Source organism: Equus caballus, chromosome 11 (genome assembly GCF_041296265.1).
Source record: "Equus caballus isolate H_3958 breed thoroughbred chromosome 11, TB-T2T, whole genome shotgun sequence".
Lineage (NCBI taxonomy): Eukaryota > Metazoa > Chordata > Mammalia > Perissodactyla > Equidae > Equus > Equus caballus.
Window position 1 is genome coordinate 8038219 of NC_091694.1, and position 26323 is coordinate 8064541.

Below are 26323 nucleotides of genomic sequence, written 5' to 3' on the forward strand. Positions count from 1 at the left end.
CGGGGCTCGCTCCCGGGCCTGGCTCCGGGCCGCCGCCGCCGCCCCCCCGCCCCGCGCGCAGGCTGCTCTCCAGTCGCGGCCACGGGGTAGCGCTCGGCCCCCCTCTCCGCGTCTCCGCCTCCGCCTCCGCCGCGCTCGTCCCCGGCTCACGCGGCCCCCGCAGCTCCGGCTCGGCGCAGGCAGGAGCGGCTCTCCGGACGCCGAGCCCGGGAAGCGGAGGGCGGCGGGCTCGGCAAGCGGCGGCAGCTGCCGAGGCGGGCGGTGGCGACGCGGCCGAGGCGCTGGGGCTGGCGCGGCGGCCGCTGCTCCTCGGGCCGGGGCGGCCGGCGAGCGCCGGGCGTCCGAGGAGGCGCCGCGCCCCCGGAGCCGGGGCTGCCCGCCGGGCTCTCCGTGCGTCTCGCCGAGAGCTCCGGCCAGGGCGCGGCGGAGGGCAGAGCCGCCGGTCTCCATCCTCGGGCCGGCAGGAGGCTCCGTGCCGGGCGCCGGCGACAGCCCGGGTCGCCGAGCCCAGCAGCCGTCCCCGCCGCCCCGCAGCCGGCGCGGACATGGGCGCGCGGGGCTGCGCGCCGGGTCGCCGGACCCTCAAAGTTTGCTAGCCCGCTGAGCGCAGAGCCGAGGTCACGCCCGGGCCCGGCGCCCCTAGGAGGGACCGAGAGTCCTTGGATTGGGCGCCAGGGCGGTGGAGCCGAAAGGGGTGGCTCGGCCCCGCCAGATGCCGCCTGCAAAGTTAGAGAGCAGAAAACTTCAGCTCCAGGGAGATTCGGCCCGCTATGCTAACCGCGCCCCCCGGAACCGGCGCCCCTGAAGGAACCCCTGCACCCGCGTCTGCCGCCGCGCCCCGCTCGGGCCGGGCCCCGGGGGCCAGGCGCCTGGAGCAGCGGTGACTGCGTCCGCCCAGAGAACCCAACCAGGGGGCGGGGAGGGGGCGGGGGGCGGGCAACGTGGCCACAGGAGGAAGTTTCCTGAAGTTGTCCGCTTATTCCGGAGCTCGGCCCGCGACTCAGCCGGATCACGGAGACCGCCCTGCCTGGGAAAAGAAGTCGGAGTTGGGGTGCTGAGGGAGGGAGGCGCCCCGAGTCCGAGAGCGCGGCGTCTACTCTTTCTCTTTGCTCGCCCCTCGCCTTCTGGGCGCGCCGCCGGATCGGACTTAGAAGAAGCGGAGGAGGAAGGGTTGGGGTCGCCTGAGCGGCCCCTCCCGGACATATACCGCCCGGGGCCAGAGCTGCGTAGACTCTCTCCCGGCGAAGCCGCGGAGCACCAGACCCCACGAGGATTATAAAACAGTGCGGAGGACATCCCCCCGGCTCCCACCAGGCCGGTCACCATGTGGGGGCTGCTCATCTGGACTCTGCTGGCCCTGCATCGGATCCCCGTGGCCGGAGCCCAAGGTACGGAGGGTCACCCCCACGTAGGGTTGGGGAGGCGCTGGGGGGGCGGGAGCTCGCGGGACCCACGATGGCCTCCTGGACGCCGGCTTAGCCCCCTCCAGGGAGTTTCACGACCCTTCCTTGAGTTTCGGGGGGTGGGGCAGTCTTTCGGAGACTTGTGGCTTCCGAATGGAGGATGGTGGGGTCCGTGCCGGGAGGCGTCGCTCAGATAGGCTGAAAAGATCCCATGATGAGGTGGGGAGTCGCCATCCCCCACGCTCCCTATGGGTGCCCCCCCGGCCGGCGTGGGAGGAGCGCGCCATTCCGTGCCCGGCTCGGCACCGGCTCCTCAGGCCGGGTTCCTGGTTCCCCGCTGGGTGTCCACGGGGAAGGGCAGGCTCGCCGGGCAGGCGCTGGCCTTCCCCGGGCGAGGGAGTGGGGTGGGAGGACGCGAGGAAGGAGCCTGAATCGGGCGCTGGGTGCCGGCTGGTCGTCCCGGGGAGGGCAGTTGCCCGGCCTGGCCACGTACCGGAGCCCGCCCCTGGCTGCCGGGCCGGTGGCTGGGGCTGGGGGGCTGCGGGGTGCGGGCCTGGAGCTCATGTCGCGCGTGCAGTCCGGGACCCACCGGGGTGTGGTGCACAGGGAGGGTCTGAGGCCCTCTCGCCTCCCACCCCCCAGACACACAGCCTCCCGCCTTTGCCTCCAGCTCCACTGGCGGCTCAATTGTCTCTGCAGCCGCCGCTGTGACCTGTGGCTGCCTGGAGCAGCCTCGCAGTGGAGAAGGGCTGGTGGATTTGGGGATGGGAGTGTTACGAAGGACGAGGGGGCGTGATCCTCGCTGCCCTCCTCCAGACGGCGGATGCCCAGACATCCCCCCAGCCCCTGGGCAGGTCCCAGTGGGGGAGGGCGGCTGCACCGGCGCTTCCTTGCCTTTGGGGTTCTCAGATCCAGACAGTGGTGCCAGCGGTGTCCGAGCGGCGCCTGCTGGGGGCGGAGGGAGACGAAGCCTGGATGGAGCTCTGGGACGCGTGGGGCTTGGCCTTCCCTCTTCCAGCCTCGGGAGGGGTCCTGGACCCGGGGGCGCCGGTCTGCCAAGGCTGCAACCTCCAAAGGGCTCCATTCCCTGCTCTGGGGTCGCTGAGCCGCGGGGAAGGAGGGACCCCAGTGCGCCCAGCATCAGGCATTCCAGAGAGCCAAGATCAAAGAGATGAAAAAAAAATCAGCTCTCACTCACAGGGTTGAGGGTAGGATTTTACAGTGTAATTTGCATTAAAGCACTTAGAAATTTTGTAACGGGCTCTATAAATGTAAGGTAATGAAAGTTATTATTATTTTTATGATCATCATAAAATCTTCCAGCAGGCAGGGATCTCAGAGGTCATCCTATTCTAGTAGCCATTTAACAGATGGGAAAACTGAGGTCCAGGGGCTTTAAGTGACTTGCCCAAGGCTGCTGGGTGATCTGGGGACAGAGTCAGGACTGGGACCAGGTGAGTTCTAAGCCCCTGTCTCCCTGGAACTAGGGGCATCTGCAGCTGAGTGGGCTGGCCGGTCCCGGGAGGTCTGGAGGGCTGGCAAATTAGGAACGTGTTGTAATCTACCCCAGGGCGCCTCACAGATTTGCTCTGAGATGCCCATGGGGTTGCTAAGCGAAAGCCAGGAGACAGGGAGGGCTCTGAGGGGTGTCTGCCTCTGTCTGGACCCCTCTACCGTAATTAGGGTGCAGACTCCAGCAATGGCATCATTTCCTTGGGCAGGTGACTCGCTAGTTTTTGTCCCATCCAGGACCAGGCCCATAAGGAGTCCCCAGGGTGCCTAAAGGTCCTTCCTTCTGGGTCATCAAGTCTCGTCCGTGCCCCACCTCCACACCTGTCCCATCCACCTGAGGCCAAGAGTCTACCTGTCCTGCTGAAGTGAAGGCCAGGCCACCTCCCATCCCCATGCTTCCCACACGAGGGGCCCTGTCGGAAGCCGTGAAGGTCTCTTTGATTGATTCACTCCCTCTCCTGCTTCTCTTGTTTGCTGCCTTTTTGAGTGTGGCTGCCCAGGTCCCCTGCTGCTCCGTTTGTGTGCTCTGGCTCCGAGAGAGCGTTTTTCCAGCATCGTCGGGTACTCTCCTCCATTTGTCTCCTGGGCAGCAAACCACGCAGGGGATTGTGGGAACTTGGTGTCAGCCCAGGCTGCCTTCAGGTGTCGGAGGTGGGGTGGAGGACAGGGTCAGGCCACGGCGCTGGGGGGGGCATCTCTTATGTACTTTGGGGTTAGAGAGCAGAGTTTCTTCTTTGTTTCTCCTTGCCATTAACCCTATGGGGTGGTTGAAGCCACTGGCACTCTTTGTCATTTCTGAGCCCACGGGACCCGCCCTCCAGTCATGACACAGAGTGACGGACCCAGCAGCGTTCCTCTCTTGGGACAAACCTCACATGGTCACCGCCGGATTTTATCTAGACTTAGCCTCGTCTTTTTCAGGCGCTGGACCATTTCCTCCTGAAACTCAATGTCACGTGATTCATACTCATTTTCCAAACTAAGTGCAGTGATGTTGTAGAAAGAGCAGAGTGGACGTGAGGATTCGAGGTGTTCAGGGGAGGCCCCCGCAAGTGTCCAGCACACAGATGGGGCTTAATAAAGAGGAATTGTTGTCATTATGATTGTTGTTCCAACTGCTTTTACACTGTAAGCCAAAGGACCATGAGGAGCAGTTCCCGGCCACCCACCAACAACCCTTGCATGCCTTTTCCTCACCTAAGGCCCTTCTTTTACTCCTTCCACAGCTGCACCCCTGTGTCTCCGAGGGCTCCACTCCCAGCCACCCTGATTGGAAGGTCTGGGTAGGCCTGGATGTCTGCATTTTAACAAGCGCCTTGCAAGGTTTCTCATATGCCACGAAGCTTGATTACTGCTGGCGGACATCCTGAGGAGGCAGGAGGCTGGAAGGAGGGCAGCAGCAGCCCAGCCAGCTAGTCCAGAAGGTTCTTTCAAGAGAATAGTGCCTTGGGGGGAACAGAAGGGGGTCTGAGCCGAGTGACCCCGGCAGTGGGAAAGCCTGAACCAGGGCTGGGAGGGCCAGCCCCACAGGCTCCCGCAGGCTGCAGAGGGAGAAACTTTAGTGCTGGGAGCTAATCACAATAAAAGGCAAACAGCACACGAGGGAGCAGGATGAAAGTTTAATTACATGGTGTGGCTAAGCTGTAATTATTAATTACTGACAGCAAAAAATAACTTATTGATCAGGGCCTCTTGCTAATTACCACAAGGCTGAGTGTCGCGCTTGCCTGGGGCTCTCGGCTGGTATGTGTCGAAAGTCCCACACCACGAGAGCGGGCCCGGGACATCCCTGCTCCTCACACCCTTCTGTCCGTCACCCTATGCACCCCTTGGTTTCCGCTGGACAGTCTGGAACATTCCGGCTGTGGTTAGATGAGTGACAGTTTGGTGTTTCTATTGGGGCAGTGGATGGCCCCTGCCTGGGAGGGACAGACTCGGGACCCCACCCCCGGAGGCCGAATCTCGCTGGCAGCCTGACACCTGCCTCATGCATTTGTTCAGCAAATATTTATCGACCGCCTCTCCCTTATGTCCTCTGCTGGAAGGCCAGAGTAGGGGCCAGGAACCTTGTTCCATCAGGGAAGGGAGGCTGGGAAAGAGGCCAAATCCTTTACAGCAGTGCTCTGTTTAAACAGTGCCTGAATGGCCGACTTTAAAATGATGTGTTAAACTGCGTATTGGTATGCGTTTGACTTTGTACCACAGGACACAGTTGGGCTGTAAGCTAAACGGTAAGGAAGAATGAACTTGTTCTCCGTCTTAAGGACTAGCATGAATCAGTGTATTTGACTTGAAAGAAACGTGGAAAGTCATCTAGTGCTGTCCTCTGTCCATAAACCTGGGACAAATGGCCATCCAGTCTCTACTTGCGTACCCCTGGTGATGGAGGACTCACTACCTTATGAAACAAGCTGGTTGTTAGACAGTTGTGCTTTTTTGCTGATGAAGTAATTGGCCTCCCTGTGGCTGGTTACCCTAGGATTTGGCTGCTGTTAAAGGAGTCCTCTGATTGGCTGGAACACCCCCTCCTCGTCCCTCTGACGTCCAGCCCCTCGGGGAGTCAGGAGACTGAGTTGGAACTGATGTTGGGTGTTACAGTGATGCCTGCGGGATTTCCACCCTGGCTCCCCATGGAGCGCGTTGCCGCAGACGGCCCTGGAGCTGCCTAAAGCGGTGGGAATTAGTCATCGTAATTTGGGGCCTTGGGGCCAATAGCAACAAATGGGCCTGGAGTGCCTGCCGGCAGCCGCCCCACTGGCTGTAATGGAAAGGAAAACAAGCCTGGTTGCTGCGACATCCCAGTTGCTCCTCGGTGTCCCACACGTTGGGCAGGAGGCAGGGCCAGAGAGCCGTGCTGAGCAAGGGACCATCCCGGGCTGCTCAGGGTCCTGGGGGGAAGGGAGGGGCTGCCCAGCTCGCCTCATCAGACTCCCCAGGCCAGGCCTGGTCCAGGAAGCCTCTCCCTGAGCCCGGGGAGCCTGCCGAGGCCCCCTCTCCTTCTGATATTGGTGGCACCAACAAGGCGGGTGGCTTCCAGCCTGGGTTCTGGCCCCTGCCTCCACCCTGAGCAACTCTGAGCCGAGGCTCGGTTTCCTCAGCTGTAGCTTGAGGAGACAGTCAAAGTAGCGTATCTACTTCATAGGGTTTTATTGGATGTTAAGTGAGATTATCCCAATCACTTTAAAAATGCTCTTAACTCAGGTTAAGTGCTTATAATGTGTTGGCCACAAGGTGCGAGGCTGTCACGACCACACGCCCTCACTCCCACACCGGCCTCCTCTCCAACCTCGGCTTCACTCACTCCGTCCACCCCACTGACCGCCTCTCTGTTGCTAGAACTTAACCGTCGCTCCCTGGCCTCCCACCTGGTGCTTGAAGTTCCTGCCGTCCCTGCGGCCCCGCCCACTCCTCCCAGATGTCTGCAAGGCCCACTCCTGAATTCCTTCTGGACTTTTTTCCGAAGTCCCTTACCTGTCCCAAAGCACCCGATAACACAGCATCTCCAGACATACCCCCCTGCCCGGCTTCACTTTCTCCATAGACTCAGCTCCGTCCCACGTGTATGGACTTGTTTATTTGCTTATTGCTGGTCTCTCTCATCGGGGAAGGGGCTTTATTTTATTCACTACAGTTTGTTCACCCCTCTTCCCAGTTGCTAGAGCCTTACCTGGCATGTAGCAGGAGCTGGACAAATACGAATGAGTGAATGAAGAATGAATGAATGAAAGAACACATACCTGAGGCATAAAACTCTTTGTCATCTGCCCCCTGCCTGCTTCTCCAGCTTCTTCTCTGACCAGTCCCCTACTCTCATGAGCTCCTCTGCATATCACATACAACCCCTGCCATGGAGCCCTCATTGCACTGCCCAGCCAAGCACCCTAAGGACGGGAGCCCCACCCGCCAGAGGTCCCAGCCCAGGAGGACGTGGAACGGAGTAGTGTTGCCACTGAGCCTGGAGCTCTTGCTCAGACCTTCTTGCCCCATTCCTGGCTCTTCCCGCCTCTGGCTCCATGGGCGAAGCTGCCTCTAGCAGCCTGGCCTCCGGGTTGAGTGGCCCCCCGGGTCCTGCTGAATCCCTACCAGCTGAACTCCACCTTTATGATGTGCAGGAGATTGGGAGGACAGGTAGGGGTTTGGGGAGTAATGCCCATCCGTGCCTGGAGGTGCCGGTTGAAATAGTTAAGAGAGGAAGACTGGCATCAGTGTTTAAATGCTGTAGCCCGAATCACTTCCCCTTGCGGCCCATTGGCCAGAACTGATCACATGGTCCCACTCAGTGTCAAGGGAGCTGGGAAGTGCAGGCTTCCTTCGTGTGCTAGAGCGAGGACAGGATCTCCATGCACACTGGTGATGTCAGGCGTCCCTTCACAACCACGAGACGACGCTGGTCTCCAGAAGTGCGTTTCCTGCCGAGGATTACTTTACATGAGGCGGGGCCGTCCCTAAGCCTGCTGGAGTTACTCCCCATCTGTGCTATTACTTTGTTCTGCTTTTGGGTTTTTTTCCTTAAGCGGTTGAGAAGCAGCATGTATAGGGTCAGTGCCTTGGAATGGGGCCAACCTGGGTTCAGGCTCTGTCACTTGGTTACACTTTGGGTTCAGTCACTTTACGTTCTCAACCCCCATGTCCTTGTCTGAAATACCAGGAGAAGTAGATGAGATGACACAGCAGAGCACGCAGCACGGAGCCTGATGTATCATAAGCCCTTAATAAGCTAATTTAACTGTATTTCTGCTTCCGTGTTTGCCCCTCCAAACATTCTTAAGGTAGGGTCTCAGGTCGGGTTAGTTTTCAGATTTTCCACCCTGGTATCTTTACTGTGCACTTCACCCGCATCTTCTTTTTGCCCCTTTCTTTTGCTTCTTCCCCAGTTTAGAATGATGCAGCCTTTCCTCCCCACCCTAGGGGTCTGCTGAGGGAAGCGAGCTCATGTTCGGTGCATGGTTTCATGGGTCAGACAGTGTTCTGTGCCTTACATCTGTTGCCTGCCTCCTGCGACTCCAACATGTGGGTAAACTGAGGCTCAGAGCTGTCAACTGCCCAAGGCCCTACAGCTGGGAAGTCAAGATTTGAACCCAGGGCTCTATGACCCCGACACCTGTCGTCTTTCCCCTGCCCCAGGCTGCTCTCTGCCTCCATGACATTCTTCACCAGTACCTTCCCAGTGAGAGATGCTCAGACAGCTGTGCTGTTGGAAGACGGGGCTGGTCCAGGGCAGGTGGCGGAGTCTGGAAACAGCCCTGGAATTCCTCCTCCTCCGGATGCTCCTGGCTCCTGCCTCTGCCCTGGTCGTGTCCTCACTGGGCCTTAACTTGGCAGAACACGAGAGGTCAGAAAGGGGATCCCTGCCTCCCTCTCCTCCTTTTTCCTGTCCCTTCCCGGGGATTGGGATGACCCAGAGATATTAGGGGAGTCTCCTTAAGGTCACTTGGGGCATTTGTGACTGGCTTACTAGTGACCGAGCCACACAAGAGTCTTCTAAACTGAATGGAGTGGGGAAGAAAAGCGATTAAAGTTTGATGTCACATAGGAAGCTATTAGTGACCCAGAGGGTGATGAAATTTTGATGATGTGATAATCCCAAGGGGAGGAAATATTATTTGCCGTGATGCAGCTCATTTGGCTTCTGGGATGGACACGGGTGACTCCCAGGGGCCTTCTGGAGCCAGGACCCTGGATCTTCCTCCCCCGGGCACCTGTGTGAAGGTGCAGAGGGTCACACGGGAGGCGGTCATGTTGCCCAGAGTTTGCATGACGGTCAGAAGTGCATCTGGGCACCTGACACTTGGGTTGTCACCACAGAATGTGAGTCAGTGGTGAAGCTGGTGGAGATGCCCCATCCCTGCCTCGAACCATGAGAGCCAGGCCAGAAGGGGCCACCAGATGGACAGCAAGCCTCCCTGGGTTTAAATCCCACCTGTCATTTACTGCTCAGGTGACCTTGGATCAGTTACACAGCCTATCTGTGCCTCAGTTTCTTCATCTATAAAATGGGAATAACACTAGTCTTTATGTCATTGGGTAGTGACAAGGTTTAATGAGATGTGCTAAGCTCTTAGGACAGAGCTCACTGTATAGTAAACAGTGAATAAGCGTTCATCACTGTCATTATTGTCATCTTGGCATCTGGGAAAGCAGGGTCAGCTTTGGACCTAGAATTTGACTTGTGCCCTGACCCCAAATGCCTCTGTTCCCTTTGTCTCTCACAGACCTGCCAGTGGCATCTAAACTTCCACTCTTAGGGATTTATTTATTTGGTTAAGACATTCTCTGCCTCCAGCTTAAAATGCAGATATGCCCCAGAGAAGCCACATAGTAAGCTATTATCAGCCGTTCAGGCCTTAAGGTGAACGTTTTTATTGGATCCTTTCATAAATCCTCAAATTTCTGTGGGTAGCTTTTGCAGATATCTCATTTTCTCTCCTCCCCAACCTGTGAAGGAGTTTGGCCAGAAAGTATTAATGTTATCAACCTTGTTAGCATTGAAGTTCAGAAACATTAAGTAACTTGCCAAGGTCACTTGACTTGTAAGAAAGAGACAATGAATGCAGATCAGCTCCTTCCCAGACCATTGCTTTTGACCTGGTCGAGACATCCACGTTCAGGAATGGCTCACCACGCTGCTTTGGGATCTGGGAACTGTCTCATTTGTCCACAAGCTTCTCCCCAGCTTGGGTGGGCACAGGGGTAGGGCCCGGGGTGCAGCCCAGGATGGCCTCTCCTCTCTGTGAGGAAACTCAGAGCCCTCTCTTGGTGCCCCATCTGTTCACCCACAAGGTCTCAGAGACTGAGATCCCTCACTTCACCCCCATACTTACAGGCCTTCACCCAGTGGCTTCCCTGCCGCTGTGGTATCCACACCAGGCCCTCCACGACCCCACCCCATGCATGGCCGTGACCACCCCCGCCCAGCCCTCCACTGTGCCCAGCTGCCCTCGCCACCCGGGAGCCCAGCGGCACCCTCCCCTCCTCTCTCCCCTTCTGCAACCCTGTTCTCCCCCAAGGTCCAACGGCTGAAGCACATACTCCCAGAGGCCTCCAGGCTCTCAGGATGCCGAAGGGCTAGATGTCTCAGTTGGCACTTTGGCCTTGTTGATTCTGAATTATCTTTTAATGTGTGTGTGACTGATTTCTTTAATTATAAACTCCTTGAGTTTAGATAATAACCCTTCATCAACAAGGATAGAGGTATTAGACATAAATTATTGTTCCCAGTTAATGAATTTAACCCTTTAAGGAAAAGTGATGTAGGTGTAATAGTCATGGCAGAGAGAAGGTGACAGGTGTGTGACCCTGTGCGGGCCTCAGAGGCTGCGACCGATTCTCCTTGGGTCCCTTTGTCTCTCTGTCCTCATTGGGAAAACGTGGGAACCTACATACTGCATTTCCAAGCTCTTCTGTGATGGACTCCGGTGGTGGAGGAGTGTGGCCACATGCCCTGGCGGATCTGGCCGTGCAGCCTGAAGCTGCCGCTCTCTGTGCGACCTTTTCCTTTTCATATTTTCCTTTTTAAATACATGAAATTTTGCATTCCATTCCATAGTCTATCTGATTTCTATTTTAACACACAAAGGATGTTTTAAAGCCAATTGATGCTGCTGGAAGATGTGGTACGTCTGCCCCATGGCTTCCTGGACTCCCTGGGATATGTGTCAAAACTTGGTTTTGAAAAACTTGAAGGAGATGATCTCTTGGGTCGCATCGTCTGTAAGATTCTAAGATGCTTTACATATATCTATTTCAATCATTTGTATTTAAAATTTTCTGTAATGTTTTATATACATATCTATCTCCTAAAGCAATTGTACCCCAGACGGTACCGACCCTGGGCCGCCACAGCCATGCGCCATGACTGGTGAAGGCGAGGCCTTACAGGGTGGTGGGTGTGAGGGGAAGGCTGTCGGCTCCTCCCTAGGGGACCCTAGATGACCTTGGGTGGTTGGTGTTTTCCGGGTCCTCCCCCGGCTTCACCCAGTCTGCTGCATACCATCAGGGGGCCTGTCTCCTGGACGCTCCCTGGACCCCCCCCACCCGCTTTTGATTTGCGCTGGGGAGCCACCCAGTGCATCAGCAACACCACGGTCATGACTGAAGCAGAGTTGGGGCGGAGCACTGAGCGAGGCCTGAAGACTCTCCGTAGCAAGAGGCATTGAGCCCTGGTGGCTGTGTCCACTGCACGGGGTCTTTCTCATGAACGTGTGGGGCCTTCCAGGAGAGCCCAGGTTCCCGGAGAACCAGGCTCTGGCAAAGCAGGGCCTGACTGTCGCCTGCATCCCTGCAGCAGCCCCGGCAGGCCTGAGCTCCTCTCGCTGCCCATGCAGCACTAACTGAATGTTCCGGATCAGTTTCTGTCACCCCCTCCCAATTCCCCTGGAGGCTCTTGGGCTTCAGGAAGCCGACCCCAGGGATCCATGCACTCCCAGGCTTCCATCGGGCGGCCAGCCCTCCCCATCGCCGTTTATACCTCCTGCTGCCCAGGCTCAAGGACCCAGCACCCAGACCGGAGGAGGTGCCGCTGTCCTGGGACCGTGCCCGGCCCTCACGCCTTCTTGCTCAGTCAACCTTGAACTCTCCTCCCCACAGCCGCCATGCTGATTAGCTTCACACCGCTCTGGTGGGCTCAGCCCAGGGGCCCTGGCCGTCCCCATGTGGAGCCCCTTTTCCCTGCCCTGGCGGAGCACCCGTAGGCACGGGGCGGGCTGGCGGGCAGGCCAGTGTGGGGCCCAGAGCTGCCGAGGAAGGCCGAGGGGAGTTCCTCATTAGCTCTGCCCCAAGCTCATTATCGGGCTGTGCATCACGGGGTGAAAAATGTTGTCGTCGGGGCAGAATAAATGCGCTGCTGTCAGTGCTGATGCGATCGCACTAATGAAGAGAGATCAGCCCGGGCGAGAGGAGGTGCTTCTGGCGGAGGCTCCAGGGGGCTGGAGAGCTCTGCCTGCTGCCCCTTCTCCCCTGCCCCAGCTGGATGGAGACCTGGAGGTGGACAGAGAAGAAGAGAGCTAACCCTTTCTCCCAAGGCCTTGGAGGATGAAGAACCTGGAAGGTCCTGGAAACCTCCAGGAAAAAGGAGCATTGTTGGGGCCTGGGGAGCGAGGGAGGGTGTGACAAGGGGCCCCGGCCTGAGCCTGGGCCTTGGGCAAAGGCAAGCAGGACTGGTTGAGGGGACCGCTGTGCTTTGGATGGCTCAGCCTCCCTCGCAGAGCCCTGGTTGAGAGCAGCCTGCAGGAGACGTGGGGAGAAACACAAGCCGCATTGTCTGCGCCGCCCTGCCTGCCACCTCGCCCGCAATGTTAGGACTTATTGTGTGTCCAGGAACTTGGAATGTCCAGCCCCAGGGTGTGGGGACCAGACCTCTAAGGCCGACTTCTCTTGTGCCTCTGCCATGGAAGAGCTCAGGGGGCCCTGGATCCTCTGAGCCAGCTAAGTGCCAAGCTGAAGCAGAGATGTGCCTGCAGGATGCTGACAGATGGGGGCAGGGAGTGGCCTCCTCACGGTGCAGGCCCTGGGGCACCTGGGGATTGAAGAGAGGCTGAGTGAGTGTGAGTGCCCTCGGGTCCGGGTCCTCAGGAGCACGTTCTTGGAGCCTTGATGGAGATGAGAGGGTGGCCGCCGGCCGTGGGCTCACATCTGAGCCTGCATCCATGCCCTGGTGGGCTTGCTAGAATGTAGATTCCTGGGCCCCACCCCCAGAGCTTCTGATGGGGCCAGTTGGGGTGGGGCCCTGGGAATTTGCATTTCTAACAGGTTCCCAGGTCGTGTGCTGCTGCTGGTCCTGGGACCACACTTTGGGAAGGCCTGGCCGAGAAACTTGAGGAGAAGCTGGGGTGCCGCGGTGCTGGGCCGTTTCTGCTGCTGTGGACTCTGTCTGCTTCTGCCGCAGGGGACAATAGTGAAGCTCGATTAAGACGACACTTGAAATTCCCGCATAGCCTTGCATGTGGGGGGGTGTGACCACTGCTCACTCCTTTCTTCTTTCCTCACCACCTGAAGCTCTTGCTGCCAACGTCCTTCCTTAAAAGAAAACAACTAACCAGCCCAGAGGCGTCCTTCCTGGGAGAGGCGGGGCACGGAGGGAAGTTACCACCGGCTGCAGCAGCTTTTGCTAGAAGCTCCAAAGTCACCCTGATGTGTCCATGAATGACAAAACCTCTATTTGCTCACCTGGCGTTTTCTAAACACCTACTGTGCGCCAAGCACAGTGCCTGGGAGCCAGAGATGGCTGAGGCAGGTCCCTGCTCTGAAATTGTTCACGGTCAAGTGAGGGCTTCAAGCATGTGGTGGGTAACACAGGACAGCATGAAGGGTGCTGCGTGCAGGTGGGACCCAGGGGACCGGCGTCCAGAGACCACCTGAGGATGCTACCCCAGCAGAAGCTTCATGGGAGGAGACCTTGAAGCTGACGTCTTGTGGGATGGGAGGAGCCCCCGTCTTCCTTAGGGAACACTCGGGGCTTTCTTTTTGTTCTGACATAATAAACTGCACACATTTAAAGAGCACAGCTTGATCATTTCTGACACAGGTAGAACCTGAAAAATCATCACCCAAATCAAACCAACAGACATAGCTGTCACCACCTAAAGTTTCCTGTGCCCTTAGGAACCCCTCCCTGCCTGGTATAGATCTGTTCCTTTTTCAAATGGATATCCAGTTGCTCCAGCATGGTTTTTTGAAAACTTCCCTTTCACCACTGAATGATCGGGGCACCTTCGTTGAACGCCAGCTGTCCGTGTGTGTGTGTGGGTCTGTTTCTGGACATTCTTCTGCCTCATTTATCCATCTGTCTGTCTTTACACCAAGAGCACATTGTCTTGGGTACTGCTGCCTGGTACTAAGTCTTGAAACCAGGTAGTGTTGGTTCTCTGACTTTGTTCTTCTTCAAAGTCGTTTTGGCTACTCCAGGTCCTCTGCATTTCCATATGAATTTTAGAATCATTTTTTTTTCCAAAAAAACCCCGCTGGGATTTCTGATTGGCATTGCATTGATAATAGAGATCACGATGAAGCGTGTTGACCTCTTGACCACATTGAGTCTTCCTGCCCCTGAACATGGGATATCGCTCCATTCTTTAGAGCTTTTGTTTCTCTTAGCAATGTTTGGTGGGTTTCAGAGTACAGGTTTTATATATCATTTGTCAGATTTATCCCTAAATACTTCATATTTCGTGACGCAACTGTAAATGCTGTTGTTTTTTTTTTAAGTATGCTTTTTGGTGAAGAAGATTGGCCCTGAGCTAACATCTGTTGCCGGTCCTCTTTGTTCTTCCTTTCCAAAGCCCCAGTACATAGTCGTATATCCTAGTTGTGAGTCCTTCTAGTTCAGCTACGTGGGACGCCGCCTCAGCGTGGCTTGATGAATGGTGCGTAGATCCACCCCCAGGATGGGAACCGGCGAATCCTGGGCCACAGAAGAGGAAAACGCAAAACTTCCAGTCATTTGCCTCCAGGATCTAGAAATACAGTTGATGTTGAGGTGTGATCTTGTACCCTATGACTTGGCTAGACGGAATGATTAGTTCTAGCAACTTTTTTGTAGACGCCATCAGATTTTCTACATAGGTGATCAGGTTATCTACAAATGCAGACCGTTTAATGCCTTTTCCAGCCCGGATGCGTTTCGTTTCTCTTTCTCGACACTGACTTAGAACCTCCATGGGGCCTTCGTTTTCATCCTCTCTGTTGCCAAGCAGCAGTTACGGGCAGCAAGTGCGCACGGTATCGAGTGGATTCCTCAGACGCGGCCCCCACCCTGAGGGTGCTCACACTCAGGGACGCGTGCCCTCCTGGGCATCAGCCGTCCTTTAGATCTTCAGGCTCAGGAGCGGAGCAGCACACAGAAGCACAGGGACTCTCCCACTTGTCTGTCTCGGCTTGTGGTCGTCCTCCCAATATCCCTCCCCTGGAGGCCCTGGAGGCCCTGGAGCCCCCAGGAGGTGAGAAGGGACAGGAGGTGAGCTAAACTGTAGGTGAACTCAGAGAGCCACTATGGTCAGTTTACAAAGGGCTTCTCGTTTTATAAAGGAGGAGGTGAGGCCAAGAGAGCCGAGAGAGGGGTCCCAAGCCACAGAGTCGGGAGCCTGGGACATCGCGCCCCCTGACAGGCTCCACCCACCATAGTTGTTGACACCTCAGCCAAAAAGCCAGCCTCTGGTGGGACTGTGTGTCTCTGAGCCCTCTTTCTCAGCTCCATCTGAGCTATGGGGGCACTCGCATCCACTACACTGGGACGTGGGAGAGCTGCAGGACCACTGGGGCCATGAGCCAGAGGAGCAGGCTGGGGTCCCAGGGGTCTGGGTGCAGACAGGCCGGCCACAAAGCAGCTAGGGCCGTTGCCAGAGGGAGAGAGTGAGTCCAGAGCCAGCCCTGGGTGTGGATTTGGAAGGGGGCCCCCTCTCACCTTTCCTCCCATCCACCCCAAGGTCTCCCTCTGCAGCGTGGGGAGTCACTCCTTGAGCCTCCTCCCCAGACGTTCAGCTTAGGCTCCCCTCTGCTACCCCACCTTTCAGGCCCAGCCACACAGGCCCATGGGCAGGGTTGGGGGGCCCTGCAGCTCATCTCCTGGGCAATCAGCTTTTGGAGTCACCGAAACTCAGGGCATAACAAGAGCTCCCATCCACCTGTTCTAAATCCTCTGCATGCGTGCATTCCCCAATTCTATGGATTAGGAAACTGAGGCCCAGAGAGCTCCAGCAGCTTGCGCAGAGTCCCACAGCTTGTAAGTGGTCACTCAGGCAGGCACCCAGGCGGTCAGCTCCAGAGCCTGAGTTTCAACCACTGGCCGTGCTGGAAGCCTTACGTCTGTCCAGAGCCCTCTCTGCCTCTCCTGCTCCCCCTCTAAACTGCTGATGAGCAGAATGGCACAGCCCTATTTGCACTGCTGGCCCATAACTTGGCCAGGCTCTGCCACTTATAAGCTAAATGCTCTTGGCCAAATCACTTAGCTTTTCTGAGCCTCAGTTTCCTCATCTGTTAAGTGTGGATTTAAAACAAACAAAACTCCCTCACACTCCCAGGGCTCTGGGAGGATTGGCTGATGTAATATTTGGGAACAGACCAAACACGTGGTCTGTGGGGCACGTGGGGTATTCCTCTGTGAGTCAGAGGGGCTCCTGCAGCAGCCTTGTCCCACCTCCACCCCTGTGCTCCTGACCCATCTGTCTAGGACTCTGCCAGCCTGTCACAGCCTCTGCCCATGACTTTGTCTTCCTCTCCCAGGAGCACCCTCCCTGGGGGACCCCAAGTTCCTGCCCTCTCCAGTAACCTAGGGTCTCCATGCCTGTTTCCAGATGGAACAGGGCACTCAACAGCACCCTGGAACTCAGCTCACGTGGAAGGAGGCGTTGCTGAAAAAGATGCAACCCCGTATGTGTAATCATCATCGCCATCATCGTCATTGTCATCCCGTATTTGGTTGAACCTAAGACACCAGTTGTAAGACACGTCATTATTTTATGTGCCACGAAGAAAAAACCGCTGCCATTTAATCTGCAGTAAGATGCATCCTGACTCCAGAGATGCAAAAGTGCATTTGGAATCTGTGAGCTTGGCTAACAGCTACCATTCACAGGATGCTCACCCCCCGCCAGGCTCCGTTCTGAGGGTGCCATGTGAATTAACGCTTTTAACCCTCACAGCAACCCCCATGAGTTTGGAGTCAGCCATCCTCTGGACCACAGAACAGGCCAGGAGAGTTGATTCAAAAAATTTAAGATGCTCATGTTGGCAGCATTCGCCCATTGTCCAATGTCGCAGAGATCCCCTTGAGATCCTGGGCTCCCAGCCAGTGCTGTTGGGCCCAGGAAGGCCGAAATGGAGAAGGTGTACATGGCTAAGAGGCCACCCCCCAGTAGACTGAACACTGCCCGTCTGTCCCTGGCACAGTGGTTCCAAACTCGTGTGATTTGGGAAACCCTCTGAGACCCACCATGGACCAGGCCCCTGGGGCTCAGACCCTGGGGTTTGCCCTCAAGGCTCCAGAACACTGTCCACTCCCCATCACTGTCTTCCTAGAATGTGCCGGGCCTGATGTAGTCTCTGTCCCTGTCCTGCCCCGGGCTCCACGTTCTTTCCACAGCTCTGCCTGCTGCCAGCACCTGTCTCCTGGGGGACAGGGGCCCCAGAGGAATGAATGTCTGGCTTTGGTTCCTCCACCAGGCCTCCCCTCTGCGCTGGGACTTCCGGGCCAGGCCAGAGCTTCTGAATCAGCTCCACTTGGCTCTTCTCCTTTGGCCAATCCTGAAAGCCAAGTGAAGGGCTTGGCTCTAATTACATGGAGCTCCGGGGCAGGCCTGGCACAGCTGAGTGCCTTGCATCCTCCCAGCCCTCGGGGTTTGGGTGTTGTTGGGTGGTGGTTTCCTTGGAGAGGCCAAGGCCCCGAAGACAGCTGGCCCGTCTCCTCCGCACCCCAGCCGGAGCCAACCTATTAGTCTGTCGCCACAGACAAGGGAGGGCGTGGGCACTGTTCTAGTCATCCTGCAGGCATCGTTCTGCCATGACACTTTCCCAGCCCCCAGAAGGTCCTTCCTCACACTACAGCTCTTGGGAAGTTTCCATCTGTGTTCCAGTGCTGCGGGCTCCGGCCCCCGTGGAGGTGTGGGCTTGCACTGGCCTGCCCCATCACACGCAGCTCTGGCCAGCTCAGCGCTGTTTGCTTACGACACCTTAGGAACAGCTCTGAAGTAGGGTCCAATCTCTAGCCCTCTGCAGGACCAGCAACGTAATTCGCAGTGCCCAGTGCAAAATGAAAATGCAGGTCTCTTATGAACAGATTATTAAGATTTCCAAGATGGTGACCACAGAGCATTAAAGCAAGGTGCGGCCTTTTTAAGGACCAAGGCCCCTGTGACTGCACAGGCCACTCACCCGTGAGGCCGGCCCTGCCCACTGGGGAGACCCTTCAAGGATCCCCTCTTCTCTCCTGGCCTTGGTTTCGTGGTGTGTACCAGCAGAGAATCCAGCATCTAAGATCCTGTGTTCCTTCTCCTGTCTTCCCTCGGCCCCCACTACCCTCCCTGGGCTGAAATGCCAAGGGGCTCTCTTGTCTCAGGCCCTAGGGGGAAGATTAGGTGAGGCAGAACGGTGAGCAAGCATAGAAACTTCTCCGTGAAGTTTTGTCCAGAAGAAGGTCTCGATCATCATGGGCAGGAGAATGGCGGGGAGGGACCTGGAATTCAGCCCCGTGTCTGGGGTGCCTGCTTGTCTGGTCCTGTCTGGTATGTGCTGCTCTCGCTGTCTGTCTCCTTATCCTATGAGAAGCTGCATATGCAATGCCGCCGTCTTCAAAGTCAGAGCACACCTCAGCTAGAATCCTGCCCCTGCGGCTTGCTAGGTGTAGGACCTTGGTGATATACTGATACTCTCCCAGCCTTAGTTAGCCCATCTGTAAAATGGGGGCAGCAATACACATTGCTCATAAAATGTTAATCTTCTGTATCCAATTTCCTCCTTCCCTGTTGACTCCCTGAGGGAGACCAGGAAAATCCTTCTGCAACACTGGATAGATTCTTCTTCTACAGTCGGCAGTGGCACAGAGCATCTGGCACATAGTAGCTGTTCAGGAAATAGTGGTTACTGTTAAAAGCACTACCTCTACCACCCCTCTTATGGTTGTGTCTTCCCCAGGTCCAGCCGGGTTAATTCAGGGCTTTCAGAGGCGCCAGTGCTTTGAGTGGCTCAGAACGGTCCTTGCAGCATCAGCACCACTTGGAGTTGGCTCGAAGTGCAGAATCTCAGGCCCCACCCCAGAGATGATGAATCAGAATCTGCACTTTAAGATCCCTAGGTGACGTGTATGAACGTTAAAGTCTGGGAAGTACTGGATTCATTGGCTGCTGTTGCTGTCTTAAGATAAATTTTGAGAGGACAGGGGCCCTCCTGAAACACGTGCTATCACTTCCATCACCTTCCACGGAGGATGCATGGAGAAGCTACTGGTTGCTAAAACTGGTCTCTTTCAGATCCCAGTTCCCTGTGCTCAGAGTGCAGACAGTGCTGCATCCCCGCCCCAGCCCGGCCCCGCTGGTGGAGAGGCCTGGGAGGGAGCGTGGGGCCCGAGCTGTCCCACCCCATCCTCCTCCTGGGAAATCAACACAGAGTCCCTGCCTTGTTAATGGTCTGTCTGTGATGCCACCTTTGATACGGGAAGGAGAACATGAAAAGGAATCACCCCGTAAATAAAACCAAAATTTCTCCAGGAGAACAGGCACAGGAGTGCCCCTGTGGGAGTACGTCACTCACTGAAGGGCAATTCCCTACCGGCGTGGATCCTTTCCACACCAGGGAGAAGCGCAGGGCAGCCCAGCCAGAGCCACAGGTGGCAGGCAGCTGAGTGAGCCGGGGTCTGGGAGGAGGTGGGGTGCAGTGGAATTGACCGTCATGGGGTCAGAGCCCCAAGGTGGCGTTAGGCTAGCTCTGTGAGGCCTCCCTGCCCGTCCCTGCTTTGGCAGAGCAGAGAGGGAACTGCGCTGGTTTAGAGGTGGTCTTATTTCCCCAGTCTCTCCTCCCGCTCTAGCTCTGTGGGTTTGGAGTGGGGTGGGAGGGCCTCCTCCCTCCTTACTCGCCTCTGCCCCTCAGGGCCCTGGGCAGAGGACTGGGACTCCCTGTTCCTCTACTCAACCAATTGATGGGGCCTCCAGCCCCTTACAGAGCAGTGGAGAGCTAAGGTCGAGGATCAGAGCTAAGACCATAGGGCCAGGCAGCCTATTTGGCTGTGGTCAAGCACTCCAGCCTCTCTGAGCCTCAGTTTCCCTATCTGTAAATTGGAGATGGTAGTACTTGCTTCGTGAGGTTGTTGTGAGGATTAAACGAGATATTGTTTGTAAAGCTCTTGGAAGAGCTTCTGGCATATAGTTAACACTGCATTAAGTATTTGTTAAATAAATCAAAATGAAACAGGAAGCAATAATCAAATGGGGAAGAGATGCCTTCCCCCTGGGGGAATCAGGAGGGACTTTGTGGAAGATGGAGTATCTGAACTGCAAACATAAAGATGCACCGTAGTTGCGACGTGGAGATGCAAGCTCAGGCGGAGAATTCCGGGCAGAGGCCACTGTGAAGGCCTGACAGTGGGACCGTGAGTCAAGTGCGGGATGGGAGAGGTAGAGTCTTGGGTCCTTGCTGCCTCTCCTGGGAATGTCGATGAAGAAGAAGGTGATCAAGGCCCTTGGATGCCAAGCTGAGGACTTTGCAGTTCAGAGCTCCAAAAGCTGAAAGCCGGCACCAGCCCCAACCCTGCCAGAATGGGGCCCAGGCTTTGGGCCATCCTGGATCCTGGAGAACCCCTGTAGAAGTTGTTTCCTCTGTGCTCCTTTTGGAACACTTGTCCCCTAGGAGGAGTGGGTGGAGCCCGGGAAGAAAGGATCACCTCTCTTTACTTTGTCCAGGTGTCCTTTGCAAGTCACTCTAAGCCCAGGTGATGTGATGGGAGCATTTGGGTCTCAGCGGCTGTCACATGCCTCCCTGCCTCCCTCCACTCAAGGCAAGAGACTGAGGGGAAAGACTGAGAACTATTAAGAAGACTTGTCCTGGCCACAGAAACAGCCCCAATTTCTGTAATCCAGAGGGTCATGCTGCAGATCCAGAGAGAAGCACACAAGGAGAGGAGACCTCTGTGTCTGGCTGAGGGCATCCGCCTAAATATGCACCTAGAGACAGTGGGGGCATGGAGGGGGGTCGCGGATCCCCTTTCCAATGTGTGGCTGGCTTTCTGGCAGCCCAGGGATAAAAAGCTTTTTCCCTGCTGTCGTTGACCTCTCTGTTCAACAGAGAGAAAAGTACTTGGAGCCCACGGCAGAGCAGAAATGAAACTGGGAGAAGCCTTCTGAAGTTTGGAAATTTGGAGCACAGCATCCCCTGTGCAGGAGAGGATGTGGGCAGTGGGCGGCTGACTCCAGAGGACACGTGGGTTGATACCTAGAGCTGTGCCGAGCCCTTCTCATTGTTCCCTTGCCAGGACACACAGAACAGGGGTAGCTGAGAAGGGGACGCGAAAGCCTTTGACCCTTTTTCTGTATCTCTGCTTTTAGAAGTCTGTCTCTGGTGTGTCCAGCCATGGGTTTTATTTTCTTTGTATTTATTCTGCTTAGGGTTCACTGACCCTCTTGAATCTGTCCATTTATGTCTCTCACTAAATTTGGGGAAATGTCAGCCATTATTTCTTCAAATATTTTTTCAGCTCCCTTTTCTCTTCCTTCTCCTTCTGGAACTTCTCTACCACTTACATTCGGTGTGTAGGTATTGCCCACAGGCCCCTGAGCCTTTGTTCACTTTTTTCAATCTTTTTTCTCTCTGTTCTGCAGATTGAATAATTTCTATACGTATATTTTCAAGCTCACTATTTGCTCTCTTGTCTCCATTCTGCTGTTAAGCCCATCCAGTGAATTTTAAAATTTCACATATTATATTTTTCAGTTCTAAAATTTCCATATGCCTTTATCAATATATATATATTTTCTAGCTCTGTAAAGATTTGATGTCTTTACATTCATTGAAAGCATGTGTCATGTATCTCACTGAGTATAGTTATAGTGGCCACTTTACAATCAATGCCAGCTAACTACAACATCTAGTCATTTCAGAGTTGCCTCTGCTGATTGTTTTTTATTTGAGAATAGGTCATATTTTCCTGGTTCTTTGTTTGTAGAGTAATTTTGGGATGTATCCTGGGCATTGTAGTTGTTACGTTAAGGAGAACCTAAATTCTGTTCTATTTCTTCAAAGAGTATTGATTTTATTTTTGTTTTAGTGGGAATTAACTTAGTTGATTCAAACTGCAAATTCCGTCTCTTGGGGCAGGTGCTCAGATCTCGGTTCGGTTCCTTTATCCTCTGCTGGGTTGCTGCGGTCTGCCCTGAGCAGGCCTGGTTACAGGGCACCCCGAGATTTGGGCAGTCTGTGCACAGAACTGGGGCTTCCTCCCTTGGGCTCTCCTCCTCCCAGGATTCACCCTCACTTGCCAGCAGCTGTGGTCGCCCCGTATTCTCTAGTTCTCCAGGCCAGTGAGACTCTGAGTTTTCTAGTGGAGTTTTTTTTCATTGAGATGAAGTTCGCATGACATAAAATTAAGCGTTTTAAAGTGAACCATTTAGTGGCATTTAGTATATTCAGAATGTTGTATAACCACCACCTCTATCTGATTTCAAATGATTTTCATCACCCAAAAAGAAAACCCGTACCCATGAAGTGGTTGCTCCCCATTTCCCCTCTCTCCAGCCCCTGGCAGTCACCCATCTGCCATCTGTATCTATAGATCTCCCTATTCTGGATGTTTCATATAAATGGAATCATACAGTATGTGACCTGTTGTGTCTGGCTTCTTTCACTGGGATAATGTTTCTGAGGTTCATCCACGTTGCGGCAAGTATCAGTACTTCATTCCTGCATTCCCTCTTATGTCTGAATAATATTCCACTATATGTACACACTGCAGTTTGTTTATCCGTTCATTTCTTTTTTTTTTTTTTTAAAGATTGGCACCTGAGCTAACAACGGTTGCCAATCTTCTTTTTTTTTTCCCCTGCTTTTTCTCCCAGTACGTAGTTGTATATTTTAGTTGTGGGTCCTTCTAGTTGTGGCATGTGGGACACCACCCCAGCATGGCCTGATGAGCGGTGCTGTGTCCGCACCCAGGATCCGAACCGGCGAATCCCCCGGCCGTTGAAGCAGAGCGAGCGAACTTAACCACTCGGCCACGGGTCCAGCCCTCTGTTCATTTCTTGATGGACCATTGGGTTGTTTCCACCTTTCGGCTGCTGCAAATAGTGCTGCTGTGAACAACATGTATTTGTTTGGGTATCTGTTCTCAGTTCTTTTGGGAATAAATCTGGGTGTGGAATTGCTGAGTCATATGCTAATTCTATGCTTAACTATTTAAGGAACTGACAAACTGTTTTCCACAGTTACTGAACCATTTTACATTCTCAGCAGCAAGGTACAAGGGTTCCAATTTCTTCACACCCTCACCAATAACTATTTTATGTTTGCTTAATTAATTATCTCCGTTTGTTTAATTACAACTGTCTTAGTGAAGCGGCACCTTATTGTGGTTTTGATTTGCATTTCCGTGATGATTAATTGATGTCGATCAGCGTTTTACGTGCTTGTTGGCCGTTTATATATCTTCTCTGGAGAAATTTCTATTCAAGTCCTTTGTCTATTTTTTAATCATGTTGTCTGTCTTCTTGTTGTTGAGTTGTAAGAGTTCTTTATATATTCTGGATGCTAGACCTTTTGTCGGATATATGATTTGCAAGTATTTTCTCTCATTCTGTAGACTGCCTTTTCACTTTCTTGATAATGTCCTTTGATGTTCAAAAGTTTTTAATTTTGATAAAGTCCAACTTGACTATTTTTCTTTTGGTCCTCAGATCTCAGAATCCATTGTGAAACCTGAGGCCATGCACATTTAACCCTGTGTTTCTTCCTAAGAGGTTTATGGTTTGGCTCTTATATTTAGGCCCTTGATCCCTTCTGTGTTATTTTTGTGTATTGTGTGGTCCAGAACTTCGCCTTCATTCTTTTGCATATGGATATGCAGTTGTCCCAGCACCGTTTGTTGAAGAGACACTTTTTCCCCACTGAGTGTTCCTGGCAACCTTGTCAAAAATCAATTGGCCATAGGTGTCTGGGTTTAATTCTTGCCTCTCAGTCCTATTCCGTCGGTCTCGCTGTCTGTCCTTATGGCAGCACCACACTGTCTTGATTACTGTAGCTTTGCTCCGCTGGGGTTTAGCTCTTTCTGCTGTGCTGTCTTCAGCCCGCCCTCCAGTTAAAAGCCTTCAAAACCAGGAAGCTCACATTATGCCGTGTGCTTCAGGCATCAGGTCCTCTCCAGAATCTGCCTGCTTTGCCTCAGTCTCCAGTGCCTCCAGGTAGTTGCTTTCTTTGCATTCTGTCCGGAGTCTGTGGTTGTGAGCTGTGGGGTGGCTGCTCTGACAGGCGTTTACTCGGCTGTGCTGGAAGCAGAATCCCCACTCCTCTCCTTCTTCCTGCCATTGCTTTCCTTGGCTTTAATGAGAAAGGCAGGGGTGATGGGGGAATGGGGAATTACCTGCCAGGTACTTTCCCTGTAGAAGACTTCTTGCTTGGCCCTGGTCCCTAAACCGGGAGCTTAGGGTGAGGAGGCCTGCTTTCCACGCTCCTCCTGCACCATCCCAGGCACTCAGTGGACTGCAGATTCCAGAGAGAGAGAGATGAAGTCTCTCCCTTTTTCTTTTCACTTCTCAGCACTGTGCTGGGCACACGGTAGGCTTTTAATAGTTCCTCATTGGAAAATGGTGTGGCTGTGACTCCAGGAAGAGTAGAGAAGCGATGCCTCTGTGATTCCTCCTGGCTCCGCAGCCCCCAGGGGTTAGCATTTGCCCCCCACCGGGAGGGTCTTGTTTTAGCAAATTACAAATGAATCAACAGACACGCTGAGCTCTCCCTTTCCACAGCGAGAGGCAAGTTGGCATGAATGGCCGTTTCTGCCCCAAGCCAGAAGCAAAACGTTACATGTGGCTGGGCCAAGGTGGGGGGCCTAATTAAGAGGGCCATTCCTAAGTATCAGAACCGTGTCATTTGCAGGCTAATGAAAGGGTCTTGTGTAGAAAATTACCGTTTTCCCTCCTCGCAGGTAAGGAAACCTGCTATCGGATCAAAGTCTCTGCAGTTTGCCCTGGATTAAGTTAACCTCCCCTCTGTGCCTTATCAGGCCTCCTTGCTGACCCCCCACATTCCGCGGGCCTCCCGGGCTCCTGGGCAGACTGGGCTCGGGCTGGTGGTGAACTCATCCGAGAGTAGCTTGCCCTGGTTAGGACTTGCTTTTCTTTGTTCTGTTTTGTCTTAGGCATTTCGATGTTGATGTTTTCTCACAACAACATTGTTTGGTTGGTTGGCTTCTTCTTTGAGACAGTCCTGCCCAGAGGCAGGGGGATGGATAAAATGACCTTCAGGTGTCTCTTCTGGCCCTCTCGTTATTGTCCTTTCCTCCTAGAGATGCATCAAGAATTCTTTAGTTAATGGGCATAAAGTGCTTTGAAAACACAAACTGTTAAGCGGCATCGGGGATGGGCTCACTAATTATTTATGATTTCAGAAGAGCCAGTTAATTCACCAGGAGAGGGAGTTAGATGGGCAGGAACAGTATATCACTCAGGAGATCAAGGCAAATCGCAGGGACCCCACGCCTCGCCCTGTGTGCCGCTCCCTGTCCCCTGGGGATGCTGCTGGGTAAGCAGGACAGGGAGCGCTCTCTGCAGCCAGGTGGCCGAGGTCCTCAGGCACCACCACCTGGGACCTTCCTCTGCAGTTGCCTGGAGCTCAAAATCTGAGCCAGGAGCCAGAAGAGACCCCAGGGGCCCTGGGTTCATCCATTTGCCTTGGAGCAAGACCACGTTCAGACCATCCTGGAAAGAGAAACCTTGACTCTTCCTTCTGAAGACTCTCCAGAGAGGGAACGTGGCCAGAGGCTTCCCTGAGACAGACCCCTCCAGCAGCTCCCGGGTCTAGAATCAGAAAGGCCACGTAGGTCCTTCCTGCTGCCACTGAGATGTCCCCCTCTGCAAACCCTCTGCCCTCCCCTCTGCAGCCCTCCACCCCCTTTGCTGGGTGTGCCACCAGCCGTCTTGCCCATCCTGCCCACAAGGGTGCTGAGGGCCGTGGGCATGTGCTTCTTCCGTCCTTCATTCAGTAACAATTTGTGGACCTCCTCCCATGCGCCCAGTGGGCCTGTGGACATCCTCCCTTTCGTCCCAGCTCTTTCCTCTCTCTCCTCTCTTCCTAGGAGAGCATGCTTCTCTGCCCACGGCATCCGCCCCCTCCATTCTCAGCTGTCTCCACTTGAGAAGGGGCCCCTCTGCCCCTGAGCCCTGGGAGCTGACCCCTTCCCAGGCATCCCACCATCGGAGACTGGGGAGGAAACTGTGCTGTGCCTGCAACTCCACTGAGCACCCCGCTCCCCCCATCTCTCCAGCATCTTTTTAAGGACTGGGCTGAGGAAGAAAGTGGCTTCATATCCTTGTGACTGTCATATTTTTCTGCAAAAAGTAGCGGTATTCCAAGGCCAGTTCATTTCGTATCTCCCTTCTTTGATAGCATCTTGGAACGTTCATTTTTCCCTGCCCCAAACACCCAGGACTCAGACTCCCTTACTCCAGAAAAAGGATCTGCTGCCACATGGTAATTCAGCCTGGAGAACAAAGCAAAACAAAACAAACCCAGACAAATACATGCTCAGGGCTAAACATCACAGGCAGGGGCCCTAAAGGCGATTGGTCAGCCAGCTTAAGTGAAATGAAATCGCGATAGCCGGCCTCTCTCCTCATTCTCCCTGCCTGAGGCTGCGTGTGTGTGCCCCTGCGAGCTTGGGCTGGAGAAGGCTGTGGGCCCGGGGTAGAAGAGTTTGCCCAGCTCAGGAAAGGGGGTGCTTCGGG

General features: G+C 54.6%; 1 protein-coding gene across 2 annotated transcripts in view; it reads left to right on the forward strand.

The window, feature by feature from the left end:
- The first annotated feature begins 394 nt into the window (after positions 1 to 394).
- SDK2 (sidekick cell adhesion molecule 2) overlaps positions 395 to 26323 on the forward strand; it is a 273751-nt gene continuing 247822 nt past the window's right edge. For both annotated transcript variants that reach the window (XM_005597218.4, XM_023652110.2), the window contains exon 1: positions 395 to 1388. In XM_005597218.4, the coding sequence (XP_005597275.3) occupies positions 1325 to 1388 (64 nt within the window). In that variant the 5' untranslated portion in view covers positions 395 to 1324. The remainder of the gene's footprint in view (positions 1389 to 26323) is intronic.